General features: G+C 39.7%; 3 protein-coding genes and 1 pseudogene across 3 annotated transcripts; all 4 read right to left on the bottom strand.

Moving 5' to 3' along the window:
* Nucleotides 1-4,908: 4,908 nt before the first annotated feature.
* On the bottom strand, nt 4,909-5,871 carry LOC105875310 (olfactory receptor 1L3-like). The gene has a single exon (XM_076008434.1). It carries the CDS (start codon nt 5,869-5,871, stop codon nt 4,909-4,911), a length of 963 nt encoding a protein of 320 aa, XP_075864549.1.
* Nucleotides 5,872-11,517: 5,646 nt separating this feature from the next.
* On the bottom strand, nt 11,518-12,495 carry LOC105875328 (olfactory receptor 1L3-like; annotated as a pseudogene).
* A 6,043-nt stretch (nt 12,496-18,538) lies between these two features.
* Nucleotides 18,539-19,501, bottom strand: LOC142874381 (olfactory receptor 1L3-like). Its single transcript, XM_076009234.1, has one exon. The coding sequence runs from the start codon at nt 19,499-19,501 to the stop codon at nt 18,539-18,541; it is 963 nt and encodes a 320-aa protein (XP_075865349.1).
* A 5,059-nt stretch (nt 19,502-24,560) lies between these two features.
* On the bottom strand, nt 24,561-25,523 carry LOC105875327 (olfactory receptor 1L3-like). The gene has a single exon (XM_012772263.2). The coding sequence runs from the start codon at nt 25,521-25,523 to the stop codon at nt 24,561-24,563; it is 963 nt and encodes a 320-aa protein (XP_012627717.1).
* Between the last annotated feature and the right edge of the window lie 2,180 nt (nt 25,524-27,703).

Raw genomic sequence — 27,703 nt, 5'->3', positions numbered from 1 at the left:
TACAGGAAACACAGATGCAGACTATGAATCAGGATCAGGTCATCTTCTGATTAAGGATTGTCTTGGCTAACCCACATCTAAATTATTATGTGGTAGTTATCTCTAGCTTGTGGTTGATGAATAACCTTTCTTCGAAATCAAGATGTTTCTTTCCACATCATTTGCAATGGACGTAAGAATATCACTTAAAGAACACTGATGGGGTGTAAACAGTTACGGGCAAAAGAAAGATTGAGTGAGACAAAGGGTGAGCAGGGAGTGAACTTGTATAAGATTCTCTTCTAAACTTCCCTTCTCTTCAGCTGATAATTCATACTCCGAGGTCAGAGAAATGTGACTCAGAAGGAGACTGGTGTAAAGCAAGATCAAACCTTAGAGAAAGAATATGGAACATCTATACTCAAGATCAGCATCAGTTATCTCTCTCATTTAATGTCCAGTGATGACTAATTATCTCTCAGAGATCAGATATTTCCACTTTATCCCCAGGTACTCTCAAAGTTGATTTATTACCTGGAAAGGACATTGATATTTTGCCTCATGTATTCATTCTTCTTGTTTCTGCTCCATGAAATGATTGATCAAAAGGAAAACAAATCTGTGCCTAGAGACAGCACACTGATAGGTATCTAATTATAGCAAGTCTCCAAAGAGCTCTCGATTCTGATTTCTCCCTTCCCTGGATTCTTACTATCATTCACAATGTCTATGTACTCATAGCCTCTGCTTTCCTCATGGGAGTTTCTTCTAGGACTTTTCAACTAAGTCCCTGGTGTTTGGTGGGGGAGAAAGTAAGAAAACACACATTCATTAACTTTGTGCAGAACTGTTTCCAATGATCCAGAGGGATTACAAGTGTTCTAACTCCCCAGGTGTCCCCACAGTCTCCTTGGAACCTCTAGGTGTTGGGCAATATCTGTTGAGCTTGGTGTAGGTATGCAAGATGGACAATCCTGTCTGTTCCTGGCTCTTCCAAGCTCAGGGAGGGCTCACCTGGGAGGTGTCCCAAGTAGCACTGAGGACAGAGTAGTAAGTATTGCTACCTGGCTCCATTTCAATTTGGCTTCCCCCTTAGTGGGAAGCCTAGCCACCTTCCCCCTAGCCACCAACTTCAGATATTTTCCTCCTGTTTATTTATGGATGCCCACAGAATTCATACAGCCTGCCTCTGACATATTGTCCATTTCCTTTCACTTACTGACTTATGATTAAATCTTACAATTCGATCACCTCACTTTCTATGTTTTAATCTTCTCCCTAATTTTATTCAGGCATAATTGACAAATAAAAATTGTATGTATTCAAGTTGTACAATGTGATGATTTCATATAAGCATACATTGTGGATTGATCACCACATTCACATTAATTAACACCACCATCAGCACACATAGTTACCATTGTGTGTGTGTACGTGTGTGTGTGTGTGTGTGTGTGTGTGTGTGTTTGGTTATAACACCTATGATGTACTATCTTAGGAAATTTTGTGTAGATAATATAGTATTATTAATTATAGTCATCATGCTGTATATTAAATCCCCACAACTTGCTTGTCTTATAACAGAAAGTTTGTACCCTTTGACCAACATCTCCCCATTTCCCCCAGTTCCTATCTCTTAGCAACCATAATTTTATTCTCTGCTTTTTCCCTCTTTTTTTAAATTTAGATAGATTTAGGGGGTATAACATTTTTGTTATATGGATGTATTGCACAGTGGAGAATCTATGCTTTAATATACCTGTCACCCAAATAGTGTACATTGTACCCAATAGGTAATTTTTCATGCTGCACGTTGTTCCCCTACTGAATCTTCAATGTCCATTAAGTCACAGTAGATGACCATACATGCACATTGCTTAGCTCTAATCATAAATGAGAACATGAGACGTTGGTTTTTCATTCCTGGGTTACTTCACTTATAATAATGGCCTCTGGTTCCATCCAAGTTGTTGCCAAAGACATTATTTCATTCTTTTTAATACCTGGCTGCTTTTCCATGGTGTGTACACACACACAGACACACACACACACACACACACACATTTTCTTTATTAACTCATCACTTGGTGGGCCCTTAAGTTGGTTGGTGCTGCGATACACATACAGAGTCAGGTGTCTTTTCTCTAAAATGAGTTTTTTTTTCCCCTGGGTAGATCCCTAGTAGTGGTATTCCTGTATTGAATGGTAGATAGACTTGTACTCTGAGAAGCTCCCTTCGGTTTTCCATTGAGGTTGTACTAATTCACATTCCCACCAATAATACATAGAGCTCTCTTCTCACTGCACTTGTGCCAACATCTATTGTATTTTTGACTTATTAATAGAGACCATTCTAACAGGGGAAATGTGATATCTCATTGTGCCTTTTAGTTTGCATTTCCCTATCTCATTGTATTGTGAGTTCTCTGTCATTTGAGGCAGTCAACAAACGCTAGATGACCACAGAGTCTGTTCAGTTTGCAGGGAGGATCAAAGATTGAGTATAGAGAAAGATATAAAGTTTTGTAGATGGGAAGACCGTATATAACACAAATGTCAGTTTTAAGCATATCAATATACAAATCATATATTTGTATATATGTAGTCATCTATCATATATAGCATGAGAGTAGTTCGGATGATCTATTGACCTATCTAAACTCTTTCACTCCACATCTAAAGACAGAACCAAATTCACAGTCTCTAATATCTGTTTGACACTATATTGAAAATAGTTGGTGAAAAGAAGAAAAATTATCATTCTTAAAGAATTTCACATGAAGAAATAAATGGGTAAGAATTTGCAATCATATTTTTGAAAAGTAAGATCCAAAAAAGGAAGAATTATTTTAGTATATATTTTAAAAAGCTATAACTATCAAACATTATGGTTTGACAAAGTAGGGATGATTATATTAGTGGAATGAAATAATGAGTTAAGAAGTAGATTTAAGTATATATTGGAATTTACAATACCTGACATTTCTTAACTTCATGGAAAAAGAATGTTTTGTTTAACCATCCTTAGTGGCAAAGGGTGATATCTCCTCTGAGTTATCATTAGAGTGCATAAGGAGAAATGAAAGCCAGTTGTCGATCCCAAAGCAAGCCCTAGTAATCATCCATGGCTACAAATGGTCCTTACTAGTCGTTTATAGTCATTGACTTTTTTTTAATAGCCATTGACTTTTTTATTCTCTTTTTATTTCATGATATTGTGGGGGTACAAATATTGTTAAGGTTACATATGTTGTCCTTGCCATCCCTCCCCACCTCCCCACCCCGGCCTTGTCAGAGCTTCAAGCGTGTCCATCCTCCAGATAAAGCACATCGCACTCATTATGTAAGTATACACCTGATCCCCTCCTCCCCCATCCCACCTGCCTGCCACCTGGTAAACATTTTTTTGTTTTGTTTTCTTTTTTTGGAATTTTTGTTATATTTTATATCGTTGCCTCTTGCTAAGAAGGGTTAGAGGTAAGCCCTCCCCCTCCACAATGCTCACCATATCACTAAGATGTGGGTCTCCCCCCACCCCCGAATCCCTGGTGAGCAATACCACCATTTGAGCATCATAGTTTTAATCAGTCAGTACCAATTTGATCGCGAGTACATGTGGAGCCCATTTTCCTGATCTTGTGTCGCCTCACTTTGGATAATGGGCTTAAGCTTAATCCAGGATAGCATAAACAGTGCTAGTTCGCTGTCATTTCTTAAAATTGAGTAATATGCCATTGTCAGCAAATACCAAATTTTGGTTATCCACTCATGAATAGATGGGCACTTGGGTTGTTTCCATGTCCTTGCAATAGTGAATTGTGCTGCCATAAACATTCAAGTGCAGATGTCTTTATAATAGAATGTCTTATGCTCTTTTGGGTAGATGCCTAACAATGCTATTGCTGGGTCGAATGGTATTTCAATTTCTAGCTGTTTGAGGTATCTCCAAATTCTTCTCCACAAAGGTTGCACTAATTTGCAGTCCCACCAGCAGTGTAAAAAGCCATTGACTTTCTAACCAAAGATCCTTGCTGATAGTTTATATCCACGGATTTTTGACTCTCTCTCCAGTGCCCTTAGGAAACATTTCTGATTACATGAAGTTAACTTTCCATTATCCTGAAACAAATTGACATAAGAGACTACAGATACAGGCATCTCTAGAGAGAGGAGCACACAGGCAGGAAGCCCCAGGAAGAGCCAGGGATGACCGTACTGTGAATATATGAAGGAAGGAAGAGTAGAGACCAAACACAGGTAGAGGCATAGAGCTGTGTGACTGGCAGTCAATGAGGTGATTGGTGTCATTTGTTAAGAACTTATGACTGTGGAGCCCAGAATATCCACCCACTCTGGTGAGAATGAAGAAAAGGGACCATACTTGTACCATGGCATGATAAGGGAACAGAGACTCAGCAGTTCGGGAGCCGTTAATCTGATGGGAGGCAAGACACACCTATCCACCCTCTCCTACACAACTGTAAAGAGTTTCTGACAGCTTCAAGTAGAGTACCTATGTATGCATAAATATGTTTGCATATGTAAGATTTCTATATATGTATATGTGTGTACGAAATACTGGTTTAAATGACCAGACATGCCTGAAATTATGAATAGAAGGAAATATAGGAGGCTTCAAATAAATATGGAGAGTAAAGGAAATGTGATTTTCTGAAGTGGAGAAATATTATGGAGTGAGTTTATGTTTGGAGCAACAGTTTTAAGATATCTGAATAGTCCAATCTTTTGATGACAGACAACGGGATGCAAAATTACAAGGTGCAGCTATAATTGGTGAAAGAGCTTTCTCTAGACAGGAGTTCCATCAGGTGCTCTCTCTCTCTCTCTCTCTCTGTCTCTCTCTCTCTCACACACACACACATAGACACAGATATGCAAACACCCTCCTTGCAAATCAGGGTCCATATATTAATTCACCTTTGTAGAAGGAAACCTACCCATTTGAGATTTAATCTTGTTTAATACTTTCTCTAAACCATGTTTCATGTCTTTGTTTCTTAAACTGTAGATAAATGGATTTAACATTGGTGTCAACACAGTGTAGTTGATTGTTGCTATTCTCTCCTGGACAGTGTAGCTGGACAAAGGCCGAAAGTAGACATAGGAAATACTTCCATAAAACAAGGTCACCACAGTGAGATGGGAGCTGCAGGTGGAGAAGGCTTTGCGTTTTCCAGTTGCTGAGGGAATCTTGACAACAGAAAAGAGGATTCTCAGGTAAGAGATGAGGATACAGAGAAAAGGAGCCATCACAGAGGCCAGCCCTTCTGTCTTGTCCACAACTTCAATGACAAAGGTAGAAGAGCAAGACAGTTTCAGGACAGGGTTTATATCACAAAAAAAGTGATGGATAACATTTGATGCACAAAACGTGAGCTGATTCATCAGGAGGACATGTAGGAGGGAGTGAAGGTAGGAGAAAGTGATGGAGAAGGCCAGTAGCAAGGCACAGCACCTGCGGTTCATAACAGTGACATAATGGAAGGGGTTACAAATGGCCACATAGCGGTCAATGGCCATAGCTGCCAGGAGATAACTGTCTGTGTTTCCAAAGGCCAGGAAGAAATACATTTGTGTCAGGCATTCAGCATAGGAAATGGTCTTTTTCTCTGATAAGAAGTTCACCAGCATCTTCGGAACTATGACTGTTGTGTAGCAAATATCAGCAAAGGACAAGATACTTAGGAAGAAATACATAGGGTTTTGTAGTCGAGGGTCAGAGTGGATAGCCGAGATGATGAGCATATTTCCCACCAAGGTGACCAGGTATATGATAAGAAAGAGGGCAAATAGTGGCTTCTGGTCCTCAGGCCGAGAGGAGAGTCCCAAGAGGATAAATTCAGACAATTTTGTCAGGTTCGACATTCCCATGGACTTGTATGCACCTAAAGATAAACAACACTGTGAATTAACAGTTCTTATGTCATCTACAACATGCACATTTTCATCTTGTTCTTTCACTGAACAGTTATTTTATTTTATTTTTGAGACAGAGTTTCACTTTGTTGCCCAGGCTAGAGTGCCTTGGCATCAGCCTAGCTCACAGCAACCTCAAACTCCTGGGCTTAAGAAATCTGACTGCCTCAGCCCCTTGAATAGCTGGGACTACAAGCATGTGTCACCCTGCCTTGCTAATTTTTAAATATATTTTTAGTTGTCCAGCTAATTTCTTTCTATTTTTTTTTTTAGTAGAGATGGGGTCTCACTCTAGCTCACGGTGGTCTGAAACTCCTGAGATCACATGATCCATCTGCCTCAGCCTCCCAGAGTGCTAGGATTACAGTCTTGAGCCACTGCACCAGACCCACAGTTATTAATGGAGCATTTACTCTGATGTTTAATTATATTCCTGAGTATGGAAATCTCAGAGGTGAAAGTATATTTTCCCTTTTAAAAAAATCTTTGAGGTAGATTTTTCAGGTTGCCATAAGAAAAAACCATAGACTGGGTAGCTTAAACAGCAAATTTTTATTTCTCACACTTCTGGAAGCTAAAAGTCTAAGCTCAAGAGCCATCAAATCCAGTGACTGGTGAGGGCCTGTTTCTTGATTTTCAGTTGGCCATCCTCCCATGGCATCCTCACCTGGCAGAGAAGAGAGAGGAAGAGCTCTTCTTATAAGGGCACTGATCCCATTATGAGGGCTCCAACCCACATGACCTCATTACCTCTCACATTCCCTCTCATTACCATCACATTGAGGATTAGGGTTTTAACATATGAATTTGGGGGAGGGGACCCAAACACTCAGTCCATAGCAAGATCTATAGAGAATATAGGGAGGGAGAGAGAGAGACATTAGGAGTGAGAGTTTGATTCCTTTTTCCTCCTCCTTACTCTGTGGCTGATCATCACAGGAACCATAAACACCGACTATGAATCAGGTTCAGGTCATTTTTAGATTTAAGATTGTCTGTGGCTAGCCCATATCTGGATCATAATGCAATAGTTATCTCACCTAGCTTGTGGTTGATGAATAACCTTTCTTTGAAATCAAGATTTTTCTTTCCACATCATTTGCAATGAAAGTGAGTAAATCACCTAAAGAACACTGATGTGATATAAACAGTTATGAGGAAATGAAAGGAAAGGGAAGACAAAGTGTGAGCAGGGAGTGAACTTGTATAAGAAGATTCTCTGCTAAATTTCCCTTTTCTTTAGCTCATATTCATACACCGAGGTCAGGGGAATGTGACTCAGAAGTAGACTGCCATAAAGCAAGATCCAAATCTAGTGTAAGAATATAGAAAATCTGCATTAGGGATGAACAGTTAGTTCTCTCATTTAGTGTTCAGTCATCACTAATTATCTCTCAGAAATCAGATAGTTCCACGTTCTCACCAGGCACTCTCAAAGTTGATTTCTCACCTGGAAAACACATTGCTATTTTGCCTCATATATTCATTCCTCTCATTTCTGCTCCATGAAATGAATGATCAAAAGAAAAACAAATCTATGCCTAGAGACAGCACACAGAAAGGTATCTAATTGTAGACAGTCTCCAAATGCCTCTGGATTCTGAATGCTCCCTCCCCTGGATTCTTACCATCATTCTCAAGTTATGCGTACTCATAGCCCCTGCTTTCCTCATGGGAGTATCTTCTGAGACTTTGCCACTAAGTCCCCGGCGTTTGGTAGGGTAGAGAGTAAGAAAACACACATTCATTAACTTTGTGCAGAACTGTCTCCAATGATCCAGAGGGATTACAAGTATTCTCACTCCCCAGGTGGACCACAGTCCTCTCAGAACCTCCAGGTGTTGCGTAACATCTGCTTAGCTTGGTGTAGGTAACCAAGTTGAATAGTACTTTTCTGTTCCTGGTTCTTCCAGGCTCTTTGAGGGCTTACCTGGGAGATATCCCAAGTATCACTGAGGAAAGAGTACAGGGTATTGCTGCCTGTGAATGTATTTTCCCCCTTGAACCTATAAAATTTCAATTTGGCTTCCCTCGTAGTACCTCCATTTCTCCAAGGACACTACCCTAGAGTACCCCAGCACCACCAGTACCTTCTTTCCCAACCCAAGATACAGCCAGCCATTTAGTATCAGCTACCTTATGACTAGCTTCTAACAAAACATAGTGTCATAACCTTTGAACACAACCATAGGTCACCCTTTTTTTATTAGGCAATCTCCAAGTCTGATGAGCACATATTTGATTCCCATTTCTTGCTATCACAGTAAAGAAAGCCACCAGCTTTAGATATTTTGCATCTATTGATTCATGGAGGCACACAGAATCCACACATCATGGTCTGCAATTGCCCTGCCTTTTACATCTTACCCATTTTCTGTCACTTACTGATTTCTGATTTCATCTTACAATTCAGTCACTCATTTTCTTTTCTCCCCAAATTATCTTAAGGTACAAATTATAAATAAAAATTGTATGTATTCAAGGTGTACAATGTGATGATTTGTTAGACATATACAATGTGGAATGATTACCACATTCAAATTAATTAACACATCCATAACCACACATGGTGAACATTGTGTGTATGTTTGGTGAGAATATCTATGATTTACTGTCTTAGGAAACTTTATGTAGATAATATAGTATTGTTAAATATAGTCATTATTGCTGTACATTGAATCTCCTCAACTTGCTCATCTTATAACTGAAAGTGTGTATACTTTCACTAATATCTCCCTACTTCCACCAACTTCCAGCTCCTAAGAAACACTATTCTACACACTCTTATTTTTACTTTTTTACATCTTAAAAATTTAATAGATTTAGAGGGTAAAATGTGTTTTTTTTTCTTGCATGGATGAATTGCATAGTGGAGAGTCTATGCTTTCAATATTCCTGTTACCTAAATAGTGTACATTGTACACAATAGGTAATTTCCTGTCCTGCATGCCCTTCTTCTTCTGGAGTCATGAATGTCCATTAAGTTACAGTAGATGACCACACATACTCATTTCTTAGCTTCATTTATAAGTGCAAACATATGGTATTTGGTTTTCTGTTCCAGGATTACTTCACTTATAACAATGGTTTCCAGTTCCAACCAAGTTTCTGCAACAGACATTATTTCATTCTTTTTCATGGCTGAGTCATATTCCATGGTATGTTTACACACACACACACACACACAAAGACACACACTTTCTTTATCCACTCATCACTTGGTGGCACTTAAGTGGGTTCCATGTGTTTGCAATTGTGAATTGTCCTGCAATAAACATAGAGGGTCAGGTGTCTTTTCCATAAAATGAGTTCTTTTGCTCTGGGTAGATCCCTAGTAGTGGGATTGCTAGATTGAAAGGTAGATCTCCTTTTAGTTCTGTGAGAAATCTCCATACAGTTTTCCATGGAGGTCATTCTAATATACATTCCCACCAACAGTATATAAGCGATCTCTTTTAAGGCATCTGTGCCAACATCTATTGTTTTTGGCCTTCTTAATTGTGGCCATTCTGATAGACATAAAGTGATATCTCATTGTAATTTTAATTTGCATATCCATGATGCCTTATCCCATTGTGTTGTGAATTCTCTGTCATTGAAGCAATCAAACATACGCTAGAGGACCACAAAGTGTGTACAGTTTGTAGGAAGGATCAATTTATGAGTATAGGGAAAGATATGAAAAACTAACGCCATAAAAATGTCAGTTTTAAGCAAATCAATATACAAGTCATATGTTTATATATATATATATATATATATAGTCATTTAACATATATAGCATGAGAGTGGTGGAGATGATCTCTCAATATATCTATGTAAACTGTCTCATCCTACACCTAAGGAAAAACCAAATTCAAACTCTAGATTTTCAGGTTGACACCATACATAAAAATAGTTGGCAAAAAGAAAAAAAGTCCCACTCTTAAAAAACCTGACACAAGAAATAAATGTGTGAGTATTGTCAATTGTATTTATAAAAGGTAAGAATCAAAGAAGGAAGAATTACCTTAGTATATATTTCAAAAAGCTATAATCGTCAACAATTATGGTTTGACACAAGTAGAGGTGATTACATTAGTGGAATGAAATAACAAGTTAGAAAATAGATTGAGGTATATATTGGAATGTACTACATGATATTGGATTTTTTTTTTTTTTTGAGACAGAGTCTCGCTTTGTTGCCTAGGCTAGAGTGAGTGCCGTGGCGTCAGCCTAGCTCACAGCAACTTCAAACTCCTGGGCTCAAGCAATCCTGCTGCCTCAGCCTCCCAAGTAGCTGGGACTACAGGCATGCCACCATGCCTGGATAATTTTTTCTATATATATTAGTTGGCCAATTAATTTCTTTCTATTTATAGTAGAGACAAGGTCTCGCTCTTGCTCAGGCTGGTTTCGAACTCCTGACCTCAAGCAATCCGCCCGCCTCGGCCTCCTAGAGAGCTAGGATTACAGGCGTGAGCCACCGCGCCCGGCCTGATATTGGATATTTTTTAATTTAATGGAAAAATAATGTTTTATTTAACCATCCCATGGTGGCAATGGGTGACATCTCTACCGAGAGACTGTAATCCTCACTTGCGTGAGCCAAAGATAAAATGTAACCAAAATGTTTGTGCCCTCTAAATATCCGGAAATCAAAAAAAGAGAGAAATGCAAGCCAGTTGCCAATCCCAAAGCAAGACCTAGTCAACATCCATGACAACAAATAATCCGTACTAGTAGTTTATATCCATCAATTTTTGGCTCTGCCTCCAGTGCCCATGGGAAACATTTCTGATTACATGGAATAAACCTTCCTTTAATCTGAAACAAACTCAACACTTGACTACAGAAATACAGGTATCTCTACAGAGAAGAGCACACAGGCAGGAAGCCCCAGGAAGAGCCAGGGGATGAACACACCTCAAGTATATGAAGGAAGGAAGAGTAGAGACCAAACACATGTAGAGGCATAGAGCTGTGTTACTGACAGTCAGTGAGGTGATTGGTGTCAGTTGTTTAGAACCTAAGACCCCACAGCCCAGGATATCCACCCAGCTCTTGTCAGAATGACGAAAAAGGACCATACATGTACCATTGCATGATCAGTGAACACAGATTCAGCAGTTGAGGAGCCTTTAATCTGATGGGAGGTGAGACATACCTATCCACCCTCCCCTACACAACTGCAAAACATTTCTGACAGCTTCAAATAGAATAGAGTAGCTATGTATACATGAATATTTTTGCATGTGTAGATTTCTATTAATATAGAGATGTGTAAAAACATTCTCTGCTAGTTCAAATAACCAACTTTAGCTAAATTGATAAATAGAAGGAAATACAGGAGGATGCAAATAAATATGGAAAGAGTAGAGGGAATGAAATGATTTCCTGGAATAGAGAGATATAGACCGAGTGTGCGATTGGAGTATCAGTATCAAGACATCTGAACCGTCCATATCTGGGGTGAGAGAGACCACAGGGTGCAAAATTGTAAGATTCAGCTGCAATTCATGAAAGAACATTCTCCACATTAAGTTCCATCAAGTGCTGTCTCTCACACACACAAACACAGACACAGACACAGACACAGACATGAAATGTCCTACTTGCAAGTCAGAGTTCACAGATTTAATTGGCCTTTGTAGAAGGAAACCTACCCATGTGAGACTTAATCTTGTTTAACAATTTCTCTAAGCCCCGTTTCATGTCTTTGTTTCTTAGACTGTAGATAAATGGGTTTAGCATTGGTGTCAACACAGTGTAGGTGATTGTTGCTATTTGGTCCTTGACAGTGTAGCTGGACAAAGGCCGAAAGTAGACATAGGAAATACTTCCATAAAACAAGGTCACCACAGTGAGATGGGAGCTGCAGGTGGAGAAGGTTTTGTATTTTCCAGCTGCTGAGGGAATCCTGAGAACAGAAATGAGGATTCTCAGGTAGGAGATGAGGATACAGACAAAAGGAGCCATCACAAAGGCCAGCCCTTCTGTCATGGTAACAACTTCATTGACATAGGTTGAAGAGCAAGACAGTTTCAGGACAGGGTAGCCATCACAAAAAAAGTGATGAATAACATTTGATGCACAAAAGGTGAGCCGATTCATCAGGAGGACTTGTAGGAGGGAGTGGAGGTAGGGGAAAATGATGGAGAAGGCCAGTAGCAAGGCACAGCACCTGCGGTTCATTACAGTGACATAGTGGAAGGGGTTACAGATGGCTACATAGCGGTCAATGGCCATAGCTGCCAGGAGATAACTGTCTGTGTTTCCAAAGGCCAGGAAGAAATACATTTGTGTCAGGCATTCAGCATAGGAAATGGTCTTTTTCTCTGATAAGAAGTTCACCAGCATCTTGGGGACTATGACTGTTGTGTAGCAAATATCAACAAAGGACAAGACACTTAGGAAGAAATACATAGGGTTTTGGAGTCGAGGGTCAGAGTGGATAGCCAAGATGATGAGCACATTTCCCACCAAGGTGATCAGGTATATGATAAGAAAGAGGGCAAAGAGTGGCTTCTGGTCCTCAGGCCGAGAGGAGAGTCCCAGGAGGATAAACTCAGAAAGTCCTGTCAGGTTCGACATTTGCATGGACAGTTTGTACCTAAAGGTAAACAACATTGTCAATTAACAGTTTTTCTTTCATCTAGGACTTGCATCTTTTTATATTGTTCTTACACTGAACAAGTATCAATAGAGCATTTAGTCTCATGTTTAATTATCTTCCTGCGTATGGAAAAATGAGAGCTGCAAGTATGTTTTCCCTTTAAAAATCTTTGAGGCATAAATGTGCCTTAGTCAGGCTGCCATAACAAATTACTATACTGTGTTTCCTCGAAAATAAGACCTACCCATAAAATAAGCTCTGGAAGTATTTCTAAGCATTTGTGTAATATAAGCCATATCCTGAAAATAAGACCTAGTGATGCATGTGGCTATGCAGTGTATCTAAACAACCCATGCATTTCGTCGCAAGGCAGTAAAGAAGAAGAGCAGCCTTTCTCATCTGCCCCATCGTGACAGCTACTATCCCAGAGGTGACCAGAAAGGTGTGGGCAGCCCCACGAACAAGGTCGGCTCCCCCTGTGAGGTCCTGGCCATCCTGTGAATGCTGCAAGCTGAGGCTTTGAGGGGAAAGTCTCCTCAGTGAAGTGAGGAGCTGGACGCTCTGCTTTAGGTCTGTGTGTGCCCAGGGGGAAGACGAAAGCTGTGGCTGCCATTTTACTCAGCACTGTGGGCCTCTCTCACGCCCCACAAACACCAGGGGATAGGGTAAAAGCTTCAGCAAGAAGTCTTCTACTGAGCCCAGAGAGATCATTTCTGCTCCCCTGTGCAGATTGGACTCAGTGCTCACTGGATCTCTGATAAATAAGCCTGCCCTGCTCATTTGATGAGAGCTCTATTGCTCGACATGAGAGATTGGGGCCAATGGTTCTAAAGAAAATAGAGTTGCAAGAAATTCAGGAGGGAATTCGGGATTTGGAGAGTTATGATAATGTTCCAGAAGAAGATGATTTAACTATATTTGAAAAAATGTAGATTGTTGTACCATACTTAAAATAATAACACATCCCCTGAAAATAAGCGCTTAGGTGTCTTCTTGAGGAAAAATATATATAAGACCCTGTCTTATTTTCGGGGAAACACAGTAGCTGGGGTAGCTTAAACAACAAACATTTATTTCTCACACTTCTGTAGGCTAAAAGTCTAAGCTCAAGATGCCATCAAATCCAGTGTCTGGTGAGGGCCTGTTTCTTGATTTTCAGATGGCCATCCTCCTGTGGCTTCCTCACCTGGCAGAGAAGAGAGAGGAAGCAGCTCTTCTTATAAGGGCACTGATTGCATCATTTGGGCTCGAACTGTCACGACCTCATTGCCTCCCATGGCCCCAACTCCAAATACCATCATATTGGGCATTAGGGTTTTAACATATGAATTTGGGGGAGGGGACACAAACATACAGTCCATTGCAACACCTACAGAGACCATAGGAAGGATTATAAGGAGGGAGCAGGGGAGAGAGGGAGATATTGGGATTAAGAGTTTGATACCTTTTTCCTCCTCATTACTCTGTTCCTGATCATCACAGAAACTGCAGACACAGACTGTGAATAAGGTTCAAGTCATCTTCTGATTAAAATTATCTGTGGCTGACCCACATCTAGATCATAATGTGGTAGTTATCTCTAGCTTGTTGTTGATGAATAACCTTTCTTTGAAATCAAGATGTTTCTTTCGACATCATTTGCAATGGAAGAAAGAAAATCACCTATAATGAGTGACATGTGTACCATCTGAGGGATGGTCATGCTGGAGAATCAGACTTGTGGGGGGTGGGGGGAAAGGGCATTTATTGAAACCTTAAAATCTGTACCCCCATAATATGCCGAAATAAAAAAAAAGAAAAGAAAATCACCTATAGAATACTGATGGTGTGTAACAATTATGGGGAAAAGAAAGATTGGGAGAGACGAAGTGTGAGCAGGGAGTGAACATGTGTTAAGAAGATTCTCTCCTAAACTTCCCTTCTCTTTAGCTCATATTCATAAACCCAAGTCAGGGGAATGTGACTCAGAAGTAGACTGCCATAGAGCAAGATCCAACTTTGGAATATGAATATGGAACATCTACACTCAGGATGAACATCAGGTAGTGTCATTTAGTGTCCTGTGATCACTCTCATTTAGTGTCCAGTGATCACTAATTATCTCTCAGAGATCAGATATTTCCACGTTCTTGCCAGGCAGTCTCAAAGTTGATTTCTTACCTGGAAAAGATATTGATATTTTGCCTCATGTATTCATTCCTCTCATTTCTGCTCCATGAAATGATTGATCAAAAGAAAAACAAATCTGTGCCTAGAGACAGCACACAGAAAGGTATCTCACTGAAGAAAGTCTCAAAATGCTTCTTGCTTATGATTTATCCCTTCCCTGGATTCTTACCATCATTCACATTGTCTATGTACTCATAGCCCCTACTTTCCTCATGGGAGTATCTTCTGAGACTTTGCCACTAAGTCCCTGGCATTTGGTAGGGGAGAGAATAAGCAAACACACATTCATTAACTTTGTGCAGAACTGTCTCCAATGATCCAGAGGGATTACAAGTGTTTTCACTCCCCAGGTGTCCCCACAGCTCTCTCAGAATCTCCAAGTGTTGTGCAATGTCTGTTTAGCTTGGCATAGGTATCCAAGATGAACAGTACTCATCTGTTCCTGGCTCTTCCAAGCTCTTTGAGGGCTCACCTGGGAGATGTCCCTAGTAGCACTGAGGACAGTGTACTGGGTATTGTTACCTGTGAATATATTTTCCCCCTTAAACCTATAAAATTTCAATTTGGCTTCCCTTATAGTACCTCCATTTCTCCAAGGACACTGCCCTTGAGTACCCCAACACCATCAGTACCTTCTTTCCCAACCTTCCCAAGATTAGATACAGCTGGCCATTTAGTATCAGCAACCCCATGACTAACTTCTAACAAAACGTAGTGTCATAACCTTTGGACTCAACCATAGGTCACCTTTTCCCTATTAGGCAATCACCAAGTCCGATGAGCACATATTTGATCCCTGTTCCTTGCTATCAAACTAAAGAAAGCCATTGGTGTCAGATATTTTACCCATGTTGATTCATGGAGGCACACAGATCCACACATCACGGTTTGCAATTGCCCTGCCTTTTACATCTTACCCATTTTCTGTCACTTACTGATTTCTGAATCCATCTTACAATTTAGTCACCTCACTTTATTTCTTTTTTCTTTTCTCCCCAGATTTTATTAAGGCATAAATGATAAATAAAAATTGTCTATATTCAAAGTGTACAAAGTGATGAATTGCTAGACATATACCTTGTGGAATGATTACCAGATAATAATTAATTAATACATCCATCACTACACATGGTGAACATTTTGTGTGTGTGTTTGGTGAGAACACTTATAATTTACTCTCTTAGGAAATTTTATGTGGGAAATATGGTATTATTAACTATAGTCATCATGCTTCACAGTAATTCCCCACAACTTCCTCATCTTATAACTGAAAGTGTGTATCCATTCACCAATATATCTCTACTTCCACCAACGCCCAGCTTCTGGCAACCGCCATTCTACTCTCTCTTCTTTTATTTTTTCTTTCTTACTTTTCAAAAATGTAGATAGATTTATGGGGTAAAAAACATTTTTTTCTTGCATGATGAATTGCATAGTGGAGAGTCTATGTTTTTAATATAACTGTCACCTAAATAGTGTCCATTGTACCCAGTAGGTAATACCTTGTCCTGCATGTCCTTCCTCTACTGAGTCGCCAATGTCCATTAAGTCACAGTAGATGAGCACACATACTCATTGCTTAGCTCCATTTATAAGTGCAAACATGTGGCATCTGGTTTTATGTTTCAGGGTTACTTCACTTATAATAATGGCTTCCAGCTCCATCCAAGTTTCTGTAGCAGACATTATTTCATTCTTTTTCATGGCTGAGTCATATTCCATGATATGTATACATATACATACACACACACATTTTCTTTATCCACTCATCACGTGGTGGGCAATTAAGTTGGTTACATGTCTTTGCAATTGTGAAATGTGCTGCAATAAACATACAGTGTCAGGTGTCTTTTCTATAAAATGAATTCCTTTGCTCTGGGTAGATCCCTAGTAGTGGAATTGCTGGACTGAAGGGTAGATCTCATTTTAGTTCTGTGAGAAATCTCCATATAGTTTTCCATGGAAGTCATACTAATTTACATTCCCAGCAACAGTTTATAAGCGATCTGTTTTAAGGCATCTGTGCCAACATTTATTGCTTTTTTGCCTTATTAATTGTGGCCATTCTGATAGACATAAAGTTATATCTCATTGTAATTTTAATTTGCATTTCCCTGATAGTTTATCCTATTACCTTCTGAATTCTCTGTCATTTGAAGCAGTCAAACATATGTTAGAGAACCACAGAGTGTATGCAGTTTGTAGGAAGGATCAACTTATGAGTATAGGGAAAGATATAAAATTTCTAGGATGGGAAAATAATACCATAAAAATGTCAGTTTTAAGCAAATCAATACATAAGACATATATTTGTATATATATATAGCCATCTAACATATATAGCATGAAAGTGATTGAGATGATCTCTCAATATATCTATCTAAACTGTCTCATCCTACATCTAAGGAAAAACCAAATTCAAACTCAATATTTTCAAGTTGACACCAAACATAAAAGTAGTTGGTAAAAAGAAAAAAAGTACCACTCTTAAAAAACCTGACATGAAGAAATAAATGTGTGAGGATTGTCCACTGTATTTATAAAAGGTAGGATTCAAAGAAGGAAGAATTACCTTAGTGTATATTTTAGAAGCTATAACCATCAAACATTATTGTTTGACACAAGTAGAGGTGATTACATTAGTGGAATGAAATAAAAAGTTAGGAAATAGATTGGTGTATAGTGGCATATACTACATACTGCATGTATATTGGAATATACTACATACTAAAACACATATACTACATGATATTGGAGATATTGGGAAAATAGTGTTTTATTTAACCATCCCATGGTGGCAATGGCTGACATCTCCACTGAGAGCCTGTAATCCTCACTTGCGTGAGCCAAAGATAAAATGTAACCAACATGCTTGTACCCTCTAAATATCTGGAAATTAAAAAAGAGGGAGAAAGGCAAGCCAGTTGCCAATCCCAAAGCAAGCCCTAGTCAACGTCCATGACAACAAATAATCCGTACTAGTAGTTTATATCCACTGATTTTTGGCTCTGCCTCCAGTGCCCATGGAAAACATTTCTGATTACATGGAATAAACCTTCCTTTAATCTGAGACAAACTCAACACTTGACTATAGAAATAAAAGTATCTCTAGAGAGAAGAACACACAGGCAGGAAGCCCCAGGAAGAGCCAGGGATGAACACACCTCAAGTATATGAAGGAAGGAAGAGTAGAGACCAAACACATGTAGAGGCATAGAGGTGTGTTACTGACAGTCAGTGAGGTGATTGGTGTCAGTTGTTTAGAACCTAAGACCCCACAGCCCAGGATATCCACCCAGCTCTTGTGAGAATGTAGAAAAGGGACCATAGTTGTACCATCACATGATCAGGGAACACAGACTCAGCAGTTGGGAATCCCTTAGTCAGATGGGAGGTAAGACATACCTATCCACCCTCCCCTACACAACTGCAAAACATTTCTGACAGCTTCAAATAGAATAGAGTAGCTATGTATACATGAATATATTTGCATAGGTAGATTTCTGTTAATATAGAGATGTGTACAAACACTCGCTGCTAGTTCAAATGACAAAACCTGGCTTAACTGATAAATAGAAAGAAATATGGGAGGCTCCAAATAATATGAAAAGAGTAAACGGAAGAGAGTGATTTCCTGGAATGGAGAGATATTATACACTGAGAGTACTACTGGAGTATCAGTATCAACACATCTGAACCATCTAGACCTGGGGTGATAGAGACCACAGGGTGCAAAATTGTAAGATTCAGCTACAATTCATGAAAGGACATACTCCACAATGAGTTGTATCAGGTGGTGTCTCTCACACACACAAACAGACATGAAAACACCCTCCTTGCAAATCAGGTTCCACAGATTTAATTGGCTTTTGTAGAAGGAAACCTACCCATGTAAGACTTAATCTTGTTTAACAATTTCTCTAAGCCCCGTTTCATGTCTTTGTTTCTTAGACTGTAGATAAATGGGTTTAGCATTGGTGTCAACACAGTGTAGTTGATTGTTGCTATTCTCTCCTGGACAGTGTAGCTGGACAAAGGCCGAAAGTAGACATAGGAAACACTTCCATAAAACAAGGTCACCACAGTGAGATGGGAGCTACAGGTGGAGAAGGCTTTGCGTTTTCCAGCTGCTGAGGGAATCATGAGAACAGAAATAAGGATTTTGAGGTAAGAGATGAGAATACAGAGAAAAGGAGCCATCACAGAGGCCAGCCCTTCTGTCATGGTGACAACCTCATTGACAAAAGTAGAAGAGCAAGACAGCTTCAGGACAGGGCTGAAATCACAAAAAAAGTGATGGATAACATTTGATGCACAAAACGTGAGCTGATTCATCAGGAGGATTTGTAGGAGGGAGTGGAGGTTGGAGAAAGTGATGGAGAAGGCGAGTAGCAAGGCACAGCACCTGCGGTTCATTACAGTGACATAGTGGAAGGGGTTACAGATGGCCACATAGCGGTCAATGGCCATAGCTGCCAGGAGATAACTGTCTGTGTTTCCAAAGGCCAGGAAGAAATACATTTGTGTCAGGCATTCAGCATAGGAAATGGTCTTTTTCTCTGATAAGAAGATCACCAGCATCTTGGGGACTATGACTGTTGTGTAGCAAATATCAACAAAGGACAAGACACTTAGGAAGAAATACATAGGGTTTTGGAGTCGAGGGTCAGAGTGGATAGCCAAGATGATGAGCACATTTCCCACCAAGGTGATCAGGTATATGATAAGAAAGAGGGCAAAGAGTGGCTTCTGGTCCTCAGGCCGAGAGGAGAGTCCCAGGAGGATAAACTCAGAAAGTCCTGTCAGGTTCGACATTCCCATGGACAGTATGTACCTAAATGTAAACAACATTGTCAATTAACAGTTCTTCTGTCATCTACAAGTTGCATCTTTTTTGATATTGTTCTTACTCTGAACAGGTATCAACAGAGCATTTAGTCTCATGTTTAATTATCTTCCTGTGTATGGAAAAAACCAGACCTACTAGTCTGTTTTCCTTTTAAAAATCTTTGAGGTATAAATCTGCCTTAGTCAGTTCAGTCTGCCATACAAATTACCTTAGGTGGGGTAGCTTAAACAACAAATATTTATTTCTCACACATCTGGAGGCTAAATGTCTAAGCTCAAGATGCCATCAAATCCACTGTCTGGTGAGGGCATATTTCATGACTTTCAGATGGCCATCCTCCCATGGCATCCTCACCTGGCAGAGCAGAGGGAGGAAGCAGCTCTTGTCATAAGGGCACTGACTGCATCATTTGGGCTCCAACCATCACAGCCTCATTACGTCCCCAGGCCCGAACTCCAAATACCATCACATTGGGCATTGGCATTTTAACATATGAATTTTTGGGAGGGGACACAAATATGCAGTCCACAGCAAAATCTATAAAGACCATAGATAGGGAGAGAGGTAAGAGGTGGGTGAGGGATAGAGAGATAATAGGATTGAGAATTCAATACCTTTTTTCTCCTCTCTACTTTGTGGCTGATCATCACAGGAACCACAGAGGCAGACTATGAATAAGGTTCAGGTCATCTTCTGATTAAGATTATCTATTGTTCACCCACATCTAGATCATAATGTGGTAGTTATCCCTATCTTGTGGTAGATGGACAACCTTTCTTTGAAGTCAAGATGTTTCCTTCTACATCATTTGCAATGGAAGTAAGAAAATCACCTAAAGAACACTGATGGGGTGTAAACAGCTATGTTTTCATTCAGAAAAATGGGGGAGACAAAGTATGAGCAGAGAGTTAGCTTGTGTAGGAAAATTCTCTCCTAAACTTCCCTTCTCTTCAGCTGATAATTAATACCCTGAGGTCAGGAGAATGTGACTCAGAAGTAGGCTGCCATAGAGAAAGATCCAACCTTGGAATATGACTATGGAACATCTACACTCAGGATGAACAGCAGGTAGCTCTCTCATTTAGCGTCCAGCGATGACTAGTTTTCTCTCAGAGATCAGATATTTCCACGTTCTCACCAGGCAGTCTAAAAGTTGATTTCTCACCTGGAAAGGACATTGATATTTTGCCTCATGTATTCATTCCTCTCATTTCTGCTCCATGAAATGAATGATCAAAAGAAAAACAAATGTGTGCCTAGAGACAGCACACAGAAAGGTATCTCACTGAAGAAAGTCTCAAAATGCTTCTTGCTTATGATTTCTCCCTTCCCTGGATTCTTACCATCATTCATAATGTCTATGTACTCATAGCCCCTACTTTCCTCATGGGAGTATCTTCTGAGACTTTGCCACTAAGTCCCTGGTGTTTGGTGGGGGAGTGAATAAGAAAACACACATTCATTAACTTTGTGCAGAACTGTCTCCAATGATCCAGAGGGATTACAAGTGTTCTCACTCCCCAGGTGGACCCATAGTCCTCTCAGAGTCTCCAAGTGTTGTGCAATATCTGCTTAGCTTAGCATAGGTATCCAAGATGGACAGTACTTTCCTGTTCCTGGCTCTTCCAAGCTCTTTGAGGACTCACTTGGGAGATGTCACAAGTAGTACTGAGGACAGACTACTGGGTATTGCTACCTGTGAACCTATTTCCCCCTGGAACCTATAAAATTTCAATTTGGATTCCCCCTTAGTGCCTCAATTTCTCCAAAGGACACTACCCTCGAGTACCCCAACACCATCAGTACCTTCTTTCCCAACCCTCCCAAGATTAGATATAGCCAGCCGTTTAGTATCAGCAACCCCATGACTAACTTCTAATGAAACGTAGTGTCATAACCTTTTAATTCAACCATAGGTCACCCTTTCCTCATTAGGTAATCTCCAAGTCTGATGAGCACATATTTGATTCCCATTCCTTGTTATCACATTAAAGAAAGTCAATAGCTTCAGATATTTTACTCTGGTTTATTTTTGGAAGCACACAGAACCACACATCAGGGTTTGCAATTGCCTTGTATTTTACAACTTACCCGTTTTCTGTCACTTACTGATTTTTGAATCCATCTTAAAATTCAGTCACCTCACATTCTTTCTTTTTTTCTTTTCTCTCCAATTTTTCTTAAGGTATAAAGGATAAATATAAATTGTACATATTCAAGGTATAAATATGATGATTTGCTAGACATATACATTGTGGAATGATTACCACATTCAAATTAATTAACACATCCATGACTATACATTGACATTGTGTGTGTGTGTTTGGTGAGAACACTTATGATTTACTGCCTTAGGAAATTTTATGTGGTCAATATAGTATTATTAACTATAATCATCATGCTGTACATTAATTCCTCACAACTTCCTCATCTTATAACTGGAAGTGTGTATCCTTTGACCAATATGTTTCTACCCCCACCAACTCCCAGCTCCTGACAACCACCATTGTACTCTCTCTTCTTTTATTTTTTCTTTCTTACTTTTATGAATGTTCATACATTTAGGGGATTAAAAAATGTTTTTTTCTTGCATGGATGAATTGCATAGTGGAAAGTCTATGCTTTTAAAATACTTATCACCTAAATAGTGCACATTGTATCCAATAGGTAATTTCTTGTCCTGCATGCCGTTCCTCTACTGAGTCGCCAATGTCCATTAAGTCACAGTAGATGAGCACACATACTCATTGCTTAGCTCCATTTATAAGTGCGAACATGTGGTACCTGGCTTCTGTTCCAGGGTTACTTCACTTATAATAATGGCTTCCAGTTCCATCCAAGTTTCTGCAAAACACATGATGTCATTCTTTTTCGTGGCTGAGTCATATTCCACGGTATGTATACACACACACACACACACACACACACACAAACACAAACACACACGCATTTTCTTTATCCACTCATCACGTGGTGGGCACTTAAGTTGGTTCCATGTGTTTGCAATTGTAAATTGTGCTGCGATACACATACAGGGTCAGGTGTCTTTTCTATAAAATGAGTTCCTTTGCTCTGGATAGATCCCTAGTAGTGGAATTGCTGGACTGAAAGGTAGATCCCCTTTTAGTTCTGTGAGAAATCTCCATATAGTTTTCCATGGAGGTCATACTAATTTATATTCCCAGCAACAGTTTATAAGCGATCTGTTTAAGGCATCTGTGCCAACATCTATTGTTTTTTGCCTTATTAATTGTAGCCATTCTGATAGGCATAAGCTGATATCTCATTGTATTTTTAATTTGAATTTTCCTGATAGCTTATCCCATTGTGTTGCAAATTCTCTGTCATTTGAAACAGTCAAACAAATGTTAGAGAACCACAGAGTATGAGGTTGGTAGGAAGGATCAATTTATTAGTATAGGGAAAGATATAAAATTTCTAGGATGGGAAATTAATACCATAAAAATGTCAGGTTTAAGCAAATCAATATACAAGTCATATGTTTGTAGCATGAGAGTGGTTGAAGTGATTTCTTAATATATCTATCTAAACTGTCTCATCCTACAACTAAGGAAAAACCAAGTTCAAACTCTATATTTTCAAGTTGACACCATACATAAAAACAGTTGGTAAAAGAAAAAAAGTACCACTCTTAAAAAATTTCACATGAAGGAATAAATGTGTGAGGAATGTCAGTTGTATTTATAAAAGGTAAGATTCAATGAGAGAAGGATTACTTTAGTATACATTTTAAAAAGCTATAACCATCAAACATCATGGTTTGACACAAGTAGAGGTGATTACATTAGCAAAACAAAATAACAAGTTAGGAAATAGATTTAAGTGCATATTGGAATTTACTACATGATATCAGAGATTTTTTAATTTAATGGGAAAATAATGTTTTATTTAGCCATCCCATGGTGGCAAAGGGTGGCATCTCCATGGAGTCTTCATTAGAGACTATAGAGAGCAATGCAAGCCAGTTGCCAATCTCAAAGCAAGCCCTAGTCAACATCCATGACAACAAATAATCTGTACTAGTAGTTTATATCCACATATTTTTGGCTCTGCTTCAAGTGCCCATAGGAAACATTTCTGATTGCATGGAATAAACCTTCCTTTAATCTGAGACAAACTCAACACTTGACTACAGAAATACAGACATCTTTAGACAGAAGAGCACACAGGCAGGAAGCCCCAGGAAGAGCCAGGGGATGAACACACCTCAAGTATATGAAGGAAGGAAGAGTAGAGACCAAACACATGTAGAGGCATAGAGGTGTGTTACTGACAGTCAGTGAGGTGATTGGTGTCAGTTGTTTAGAACCTAAGACCCCACAGCCCAGGATATCCACCCAGCTCTTGTGAGAATGTAGAAAAGGGACCATAGTTGTACCATCACATGATCAGGGAACACAGACTCAGCAGTTGGGAATCCCTTAGTCAGATGGGAGGTAAGACATACCTATCCACCCTCCCCTACACAACTGCAAAACATTTCTGACAGCTTCAAATAGAATTGAGTAGCTATGTATGCATAAATATCTTTGCATAGGTAGATTTCTGTTAATATAGAGATGTGTACAAACATTCTCTGCTAGTTCAAATGACAAAACCTGGCTTAATTGATAAATAGAAGGAAATAGAGGAGGCTCCAAATAAATATGGAAAGAGTAAAGGCAATGGATGATTTCCTGTGGCTTAATTGATAAATAGAAGGAAATATAGGAGGCTCCAAATAAATATGGAAAGAGTAAAGGGAATGGAATGATTTCCTGGAATGGAGAGATATTATAATGCAAGTCTATGATTAGAATATCATTATCAAGACATCTGAACCATCCAGTACTGGGTTGACAGAGGCCACTGGATGCAAAATTACAAGGTGCAGCTACAACTGATGAAAGAGCATTCTCCACACAGTAGTTTCATCAGGTGCTGTCACACACACACACACACACACACACACACACACACACACACACACAGAGATTCATACCCACTCCTTGTTAATCAAGGTCCACAAATTTAATTGCCCTTTGTAGGAGGAAACCTACCAATGTGAAACTTAATCTTGTTTAACAATTTCTCTAAGCCCCGTTTCATGTCTTTGTTTCTTAGACTGTAGATAAATGGGTTTAGCATTGGTGTCAACACAGTGTAGGTGATTGTTGCTATTCTGTCCTTGACAGTATAGCTGGACAAAGGCCGAAAATAGACGTAGGATATACTTCCATAAAACAAGGTCACCACAGTGAGATGGGAGCTACAGGTGGAGAAGGCTTTGCGTTTTCCAGCTGCTGAGGGAATCTTGAGAACAGAAATGAGGATTCTCAGGTAAGAGATGAGGATACAGACGAAAGGAGTCATCACAAAGGTGAGCCCTTCTGTCATGGTGACAACCTCATTGACAAAAGTAGAAGAGCAAGACAGCTTCAGGACAGGGCTGAAATCACAAAAAAAGTGATGGATAACATTTGATGCACAAAAGGTGAGCCGATTCATCAGGAGGACTTGTAGGAGGGAGTGGAGATAGGGGAAAGTGATGGAGAAAGCGAGTAGCAAGGCACAGCACCTGCGGTTCATTACAGTGACATAGTGGAAGGGGTTACAGATGGCCACATAGCGGTCAATGGCCATAGCTGCCAGGAGATAACTGTCTGTGTTTCCAAAGGCCAGGAAGAAATACATTTGTGTCAGGCATTCAGCATAAGAAATGGTCTTTTTCTCTGATAAGAAGTTCACCAGCATCTTGGGGACTATGACTGTTGTGTAGCAAATATCAACAAAGGACAAGACACTTAGGAAGAAATACATAGGGTTTTGGAGTCGAGGGTCAGAGTGGATAGCAGAGATGATGAGCACATTTCCCACCAAGGTGATCAGGTATATGATAAGAAAGAGGGCAAAGAGTGGCTTCTGGTCCTCCGGCCGAGAGGAGAGTCCCAGGAGGATAAACTCAGAAAGTCCTGTCAGGTTCGACATTCCCATGGACAGTATGTACCTAAATGCAAACAACATTGTCAATTAACAGTTCTTCTGTCATCTACAAGTTGCATCTTTTTTGATATTGTTCTTACTCTGAACAGGTATCAACAGAGCATTTAGTCTCATGTTTAATTATCTTCCTGTGTATGGAAAAAACCAGAGCTGCTAGTCTGTTTTCCTTTTAAAAATCTTTGAGGTATAAATCTGCCTTAGTCAGTTCAGGCTGCCATACAAATTACCTTAGGTGGGGTAGCTTAAACAACAAATATTTATTTCTCACACATCTGGAGGCTAAACGTCTAAGCTCAAGATGCCATCAAATCCACTGTCTGGTGAGGGCCTGTTTCTGGTTTTCAGATGACAATCCTCCCATGGCATCCTCACCTGGCAGAGCAGAGGGAGGAAGCAGCTCTTGTTATAAGGGCATTGATTGCATCATTTGGGCTCCAACCTTCATGACCTCATTACATCCCAAGGCCCCAACTCCTAACACCATCACATTCGACATTGGCATTTTAACATATGAAATTTGGGGAGGGGACACAAATATGCAGTCCACAGCAAGATCTATAGAGAATGTAGGGAGGGAGAGAGGGACAAGGTGGTTTGAGAAGACAGAGATATTAGGATTCAGAGTTTGATACGTTTTTCCTCATCTCTATTTGTGGCTGATTATCACAGGAACCACAGAGGCAGACTATGAATGAAGTTCATATCATCTTCTGATTAAGATTATCTGTTGTTCACCCACATCTAGATCATAATGTGGTAGTTATCTCTAGCTTATGGTTGATGAATAACCTTTCTTTCAAATCAAGATATTTCTTTCCACATCATTTGCAATGGAAGTAAGAAAATCACCTAAATAACACTGATGGTGTGTAAACAGTTATGGGGAAAAGAAAGATGGGGGAGACAAAGTGTGAGCAGGTAGTGAACTTGTGTAAGAAAATTCTCTCCTAAACTTCCCTTCTCTTTAGCTCATATTCATAAACCCAGGTCAGGGGAATGTGATCAGAAGTAGGCTGCCATAGAGCAAGATCCAACCTTGGAATATGACTATGAAACATCTACACTCAGGATGAACAGCAGGTAGCTCTCTCATTTAGTGTCCAGTGATCAGTAGTTTTCTCTCAGGGATCAGATATTTCCACATTCTCACCAGGCACTCTCAAAGTTGATTTCTTACCTGGAAAGGACATTGATATTTTGCCTCATGTATGCATTCCTCTCATTTCTGATCCATGAAATGAATGATCAAAAGTAAAACAAATGTGTGCCTAGAGACAGCACACAGAAAGATATCTCACTGCAGAAAGTCTCAAAATGTTTCTTGCTTCTGATTTATCTCTTCCCTGGATTCTTACCATCATTCTCAAGTTATACATGCTCATAACCCCTGCTTTCCTCATGGGAGTATCTTCTGAGACTTTGCCACTAAGTCCCTGGCGTTTGGTGGTGGGGATGGGGAGAGTAAGAAAACACACATTCATTAACTTTGTGCAGAACTGTCTCCAGTGATCCAGAGGGATTACAAGTGTTCTCACTCCCCAGGTGGACCCACAGTTCTCTTGGAATCGCCAGATGTTGTACAAGATCTGCTTTGCTTGCCATAGGTATCCAAGATGAATAATACTTTTCTTTTCCTGGATGTTCCATGCTCTTTGAGGGTTTACCTGGGAGATGTCCCAGGTAGCACTGAGGACAGAGTACTGGGTATTACTACCTGGATCCATTTCAATTTAGCTTTCTCCTTAGTGTCTCCATTTCTTGTAGGACCACTACCCCTAAGTACCCTGACATCATGGGTACCTTCTTTCCCTAACCACCCAAGATTAGATACAGCTACTAGTTTATTGTCAGTTACCTTATGACTACCTTCAAACAAAAGGTTTGTTTGAAGGTACCCAATTACTATCACAATAAGGAAAGCTGCTAGCTTTAGATATTTTGCTCCTATTGATTCATGGAAGCCCACAGCATCAACACATCAGCATCTGCAATTGCCCTACCTTTTACATCTTACTTGTTTTCTGTCACTTACCGATTCCTGCATCCATCTTACAATTCAGTCATCAGCCTTTCTTCTTTTTTCTTTTCTCCTCTAATTTTCTTAAGGTATAAATGATAAATAAAAATTGTATATATTTAATATGTACAATATGATGATTTGCTGGACGTAC

The sequence above is a fragment of the Microcebus murinus genome, chromosome 12 (assembly GCF_040939455.1).
Source record: "Microcebus murinus isolate Inina chromosome 12, M.murinus_Inina_mat1.0, whole genome shotgun sequence".
In the NCBI taxonomy this organism is placed as follows: domain Eukaryota; kingdom Metazoa; phylum Chordata; class Mammalia; order Primates; family Cheirogaleidae; genus Microcebus; species Microcebus murinus.
This window is presented reverse-complemented; position numbering and strand designations above follow the sequence as displayed.

What these genes read in the sequence shown, in the direction of transcription:
- LOC105875310 (XM_076008434.1), bottom strand. Translation starts at nt 5,871, where the DNA reads ATGGGAATGTCGAACCTGACAAAATTGTCTGAATTTATCCTCTTGGGA.
- LOC142874381 (XM_076009234.1), bottom strand. Translation starts at nt 19,501, where the DNA reads ATGGGAATGTCGAACCTGACAGGACTTTCTGAGTTTATCCTCCTGGGA.
- LOC105875327 (XM_012772263.2), bottom strand. Translation starts at nt 25,523, where the DNA reads ATGGGAATGTCGAACCTGACAGGACTTTCTGAGTTTATCCTCCTGGGA.